This window comes from Pelodiscus sinensis, chromosome 4 (genome assembly GCF_049634645.1).
Source record: "Pelodiscus sinensis isolate JC-2024 chromosome 4, ASM4963464v1, whole genome shotgun sequence".
Lineage (NCBI taxonomy): Eukaryota > Metazoa > Chordata > Testudines > Trionychidae > Pelodiscus > Pelodiscus sinensis.
In genome coordinates this window covers 91,647,010-91,653,009 of record NC_134714.1, presented here as the reverse complement: position 1 = coordinate 91,653,009, position 6,000 = coordinate 91,647,010, and the positions used below count along the sequence as shown (strand labels likewise).

Genomic DNA, 6,000 nt, shown 5'->3' with positions numbered 1-6,000 from the left:
TTTTTGAAGCAAGATAAAAGTCCACTGTACCTTCTCTCTTTACACACTCTCTTCCCCAAAATAATTATAACACATAGTAGTTAAAAGGAATTCAGTGGTATGCACTTTTGTTGAATCTGAATATATTGTAGTGTTAAATTGATGATCTAAGACTAGTAAACTATAATAGAAATATCGCTTTTCTTTGAACCACTAAGAGCTACAGACTAGGAATACAAAAGGTTAACCAGTTAACCCATTAACTGATAAGCATCACCTGTTAAGGGTGATGCTTACTGGTTCCAGGAGAGGACTGAAGTAGCTTCCTGCCTTCCAACTCCCCAGCTGGCAGAGTTTCCCTCCCCCTCGCCCCTCCAAGCCACTCCCCTTTAATAAGTTAACCAGTTAAACCTTACATTCAAGTGGTTAACCAATTAAACAGGATCTTACATCCTTACTACAAACTCAGCCCTTCATCTCCAGAGACATGCTGAATTATACAAAACAAGAAACATTTAACCAAAAAAGTTGACAGTACAGTTAAAATATAAACATTGCTTTATTCACCAACACATTTTAAACCTCATTTTCAGATAGGTTAACTTAATGTAACGTAATGTTTAAAACAATCATCCCAGGATTAGTGCATCATATACATCAGTATGATACTTAATCAAAAACACCAGTCCATTTACATGACAATACCAATTGAGCACAAAACAGGCAAACTGCTTAGTAAGCAAATCTTCCCCACCTTTTATGCAGTTTGACACTGTCAACATTATTAAACAATTTATGTAAAAAAGGGAAAAAAAGCACAGTAATAGAATTTGCTAGAAAAACAGTATAGTGTTTTGTGTTGCATTCTTATTTCATGGTCATGGCCTTGTATCATTGCAAGTTACATCTTTCTATAGCACAAATATAACCCATATATTGAAAAAAATCCTGATTGGGTTATTCTTTATATTTAAAAACCAATAATCTGCCTCATGTACTAATTCTATTGAAGTAATCCAATCTTGCCTAAAAATTACAGTAGCTACAATACCAAACTCATTTCACTTTGTTTAAAGGACATTTTTAGAGACATACATATACTCTGTGTGCATGTGTGTGTGTACGTTCAGTACTAATTTTCAACATCAAACACAGGTATTCAAATGTGCAAAAATCCACCACACAATACTTAATATTTTCATATTCTCGGTATGGCTTTTATTTTTGCCACTTTGTGACACATTTCAGGAAAAATATTTGTAAACGGTTATAACTCTAGTTATACTAATAAAAGTTTGCTGAAATGGTGCTTAGACACAAACAAACAAGGGAAGCAGTTAAATTCGGAAACAGATTAGACTGACCCATCCTTATGTAACTTGAGCTGTTAATTAAATGATAATTTACTGTCTTTTAAATAGTTTTGTATATACCAAAAAGTGATGCTTTAAAGTGTAAAATAGGTGATTATTTAAATAAGCTGATCTCAAAGTTCTTAATTTTTAAAAAATATATACTACAGTATCTGAAGAAAACAATCCAATGTTCCTTAAGTATAAGATTACGTTATATGTGTGCTTAGAAAATGGACTAGAAGTGCTAAAACAACTTAGCAGTTTCACTATCTGGTGCATCTGCATATTAGTGCTGCATCCTTATCTTTAAGTTATTTCTCTGTTATGCTCCTTAATTTTTAAGATGCATTATACATTGCCAATACAACTACACTGCTGGCAACTTTCCAACTGTGCAAACTCAGAACTTTTTTTTAAGTACAAAGACTTGAAGTAATTGACATTATATTAAATCTGCAGGAATACATCATCTGACAATGTATTTACTGATTTTTAACTTCAAAGCAGACCTTTTGTGCATCTTGTACAGAGGTTACCTTACCACGTTGCATCTTTCCTCCCAGAGCCGGACCACAACATTTGGGCACCTGAGGCAGGGAGCTCAACTGATGCCCCCTCTCTAGAGCAGAGAGAATACATATGCACCAGCAGCAGACACAATTTTCTACACTCTGGGTTCTAGTGGTGGCCCCCCACAGTCTGGCACCTGAGGTGGCTGCCTCAGTTTGCCTCATGGTACGGCCAGCCCTGTTTTCCCCTTACTACTTCACAGGTTTTGCCATTTGCTAACTAACAAAATTATGAAAATAATTTAAATATTAAAAATAACAGAAATACTGAACATTCTCCATTTAATTTACAGTATATTTGTAAAAAGCAGCAAAGTGCTTGTAAATAATCATTTACTATGTTTTGGTGGCATACAGCATTTGCATTACAGAATTACAGTAAGTGTAATGAATCTTTGGCTTATTGCACTTCACACTACAAGATATGTTCTTAAGCAGCAAATTTCTCTTAGTTATATTATACATGCTATTCTACAATAAACCAGAGCTTTACATGAATGGTAGACAGCAATATCAGTTCATCACATATACTAATAACCAGTTACAGATTTAACGAAGTCAAGAAAGATTCTGGGAAGTAAGCCAAAGGAGTATTTGCTCATCAGATATGCTCAGTGGCCACTATGCTCTTAAAGCACACTTGAGGAATTACAATGGAAAGAGATATACATTTGTTTACCCTTCCTGCAGGGAAGAGAATCAAATGATGTTCATTAGGGCTATGTCTACTCTATAGCCTGTTCTGCAAAAACATATTCAAATGAGGTGAAGCGTGGAATATCTCCATGCCTCATTTGCATAATTAATGTGGAAGAACGGCTCTTGTGAAAGAGGGGGATTTTGCACAAAAAGGAGCTGTGTAGATGGCTTCTTTTTGCGCAATAGCCTCTTGTGCAAAAACGAAGCCTAATTAATTATGCAAATGAAGTGCGGTGATATTCCACGCTTCACCTCCATATGTTTTTGCAGAAAAGGCTATAGTGTAGACATAGCCTTTAGGTAAACATTTTAGCATCAGAAATTCTACCAGCAATATTAGTTCTGCCCAACACACAGATTTAATACTCTTGTTATAATCAGGTTACTAGTCAGATTTTTTTTCTGATTCACAAGTTTGCTCTGCTGAAACCAAGCTTGGAATCTAAAACTTGTGGATTTAGAAAATAATGAATTCCTTAGCTGAAAGGCAAAACAGATGATGGACTTTTGGTCTGGAACATGTGAGTTAAATATAACTTTAAAAGTGCAGATACACCAAAATTCCAAATATCACTATTTACCATTCTTAATTTTGGGAGAACACAGCAAGTCCATTGCTTCTTCAACTCGGAGTCCACTTTACAGTGCTTCCCACACTTCTGCATAGCACTGACAAACTGAAGTGTGCAAATGCAGCCATTTCTAAGCCAACACTATGAACTTGCCTTATGCAGGTTCAGAGTTTCATGATGCCTGCAAGCTCACTTTTAAGATATGCTACCATTTAATTATACAGCTAGCATTTTCATGTTGTGTATCAAATGCATATAAATAAGGCACTAAGCATTGTAAAGTTGATATGTCTTTAAAACGTAGTAAAACCATTAACATATTTGTAATTAAAATTAGCATGAATGGTACCACTCACAACCAGTTTGTGGCTAACCTGTACAAATAACGGACAACAAATATACGTCATACATTTGAAGAACTGCCCCATGACCAAACAACAACAAAAAATTCTTCTTGGCAAAATTAAAAACAACATAAAAACCCTCAAGGGTTCCTAGTATAAGACAATGGCTACATAAATGTACATTACTTGGCATTTTAACTATATAAAGAATATTTAACTTTATCACGTTATAATCACATTCACATATAAACACAATGGCATACCATAGATCAATCGGATTACAGTTCAACTTCCCCATCCTGGGGGCTGTTCAAAATTCATAGACCTGTGGTTAATTCCTGAAGCATTTCTGACTAGGCAGCTCAAACCATATTATCCCTTTGCTGTCACTCTCAGAAATAACAATTGCACAATCAGAAATTATAGGCCCCCATTATCATTTGCAAAATTAGGCTAAGTTATCTGTTAAGAAAACTAAGCAATTTCTTAAATGTTGTAGTCTATACTATCAAATCCTGACAAAGCTTTCAAGGTTTAAAACTTTATTGTGAGGAAACTCACAGATTAAGATTATTAGAAATAAAAAATTGAAAATAAATTCAACTATTCTTTTTCTTCCCTAGCCTACTTCAATTCTGTGCCTTAAAAGTCTGAAGTAGAATTAAGGCACTATATCTTTATCTGTGTTTTGAGGTACATTTTTTTTAAAGGTTTCAAGCCCATGAACAAATATATGTATGATATGTAGTGGAGACAAAAAACAGTTGTTCTGCTTCCAATGTTAGCTAATGAAGTTGTGATTATATAGACACTCATTCTCAATCTTCTCCGTACCAGGAGCTACCCAGCGCATACCTTGCCATCTAGCTGGGAGCTAGTTGGCACTGCCCCTCATACATCGAATCACAACCTCTTTTAGGGTCCCCCCCCCCGAGAACCAATGTGACAAGACTTCCAAATAATATTTTGATTTTCACACCCATTGGATTTAACCATTGTTCAGACTGATGGGTAGTTAGAAAACAGCACCTTCTAATAGAGCAGGAAAATTGAGAAATGGCATTTACCAAGCCCACAGGGTTCAGTTAACAGGTGGTTGCTGTTTTTTTTTAGAAAAGAGGTTTAAAATCTTTGGACTGAAAGCAAAGGGTTAAAATTATCATATAGTTTTCAACATACTGCATACTGAGCAGATCTCAGATAAATAAAGATCAGAGTTTCAGGGACTAAAATGTACCAGATAATTCCTCCAGCTACATTGCTTGGGATAACTCCATTTTTCCTTCTGTGGCAATTACTTCCTTTTCCATGTTTTCATGCGTCTTGCATTCACACAGCTTCTGCTTCAGCTTCTCAAGTTCATATTCATGCAGAATGTTTTGTGTTAAGAACTTTTCACGTTTTATTCTGGCTTTCACATCCGCTGGAACGTCTGGAATCATCCATGCCACGAAGAATTTAACAATAAACACAATATGCTGCCAAACAAAAAAAAAAAAGCAAGTTTAAGTATGATTATGTACTAGAAAACGAAGAAATATAGGACGAACTTCTGAAATCCGGGACACTCTGGTCGGGCAACATCTATGGTCCAGCAGATAGCTTTGGCGCACGGAAGCGCGAACTCCATCCCTGGGGAGCTCCAGGTGGGTGGGGCAGCAGTGGGACCAGAAAGCCCTGTTGCCGAGGATCCCTGGCAGAGCGCAGCAGGGCACCTGGCAAGCCTCATCCCCTAGGATCCCCGGCAGCAGCAGGGCAGCCGGCAAGCTCTGTCCCCAGGGATTCTTGGGCAGGCGGAGGAGAAGTGGGGCCGAGGCGGACGGGGAGCTCCGTCCCTTGGAAGCCCCAGAGGGCCAGAGCCCAAGCCCAAGTCCAAGCCCTGCAGGCTGGAGCCTAGTAGCAGTGGACAAGGGAGGTTCAATCTGTAATTAGATCTCCAGATAATAAAGAACTGCATAAAATATTATTATTATTACTATTATTTTTATTATTAAAATTAATTTTAAATTTTCATTTACAAATAGAGTATATTTTAATATGACTGTCCTGGAAAAATACACCTCGTGTTACAAAAATTCTCAAATTTTGTCTTTGAGAACTGTACTAATAAAACACTATAAGTCACCCTTAAACTATTTTTTATTCCAAAGTGCTTTGTAACAGCCGAGGAAGAACAGTTCATATTCTGTACCTCCAGCATCTTTCTGCTGCATCTAGGTGTTTCCTTAGAGATATGTATCAGTTACCCAGTAAGCATCACTCTTACAGTTAATTGTGAAGAGATGGGTGCGGGGGGAGGGATGGAGCTAAAGGGGATGGTATATATCCCATATGAATTGATTGTAGCACCCATTTGTCAGGTGTTATGCCCTGCCACATACAGGGGTGCTCTAGCTTGGCTGCTTCTGTCCTCACACTGAGCAGCGGGCTGGGAGTTTGAAGCCTCACATGGGGTCAAAAGCAGTGGTGGGAGGGCTGCCAG

At 37.3% G+C, this 6,000-nt stretch overlaps 1 protein-coding gene across 6 annotated transcripts in view; it reads right to left on the bottom strand.

Annotated features, from left to right (window-relative positions):
* Window positions 1-519: 519 nt before the first annotated feature.
* The window catches only part of ANO5 (anoctamin 5), a 114,031-nt gene continuing 108,550 nt past the window's right edge, over window positions 520-6,000 (bottom strand). For all 6 annotated transcript variants that reach the window (XM_075927744.1, XM_075927746.1, XM_075927745.1 and 3 more), the window contains one exon: window positions 520-4,996. In XM_075927744.1, the coding sequence (XP_075783859.1) occupies window positions 4,772-4,996 (225 nt within the window). In that variant the 3' untranslated portion in view covers window positions 520-4,771. The remainder of the gene's footprint in view (window positions 4,997-6,000) is intronic.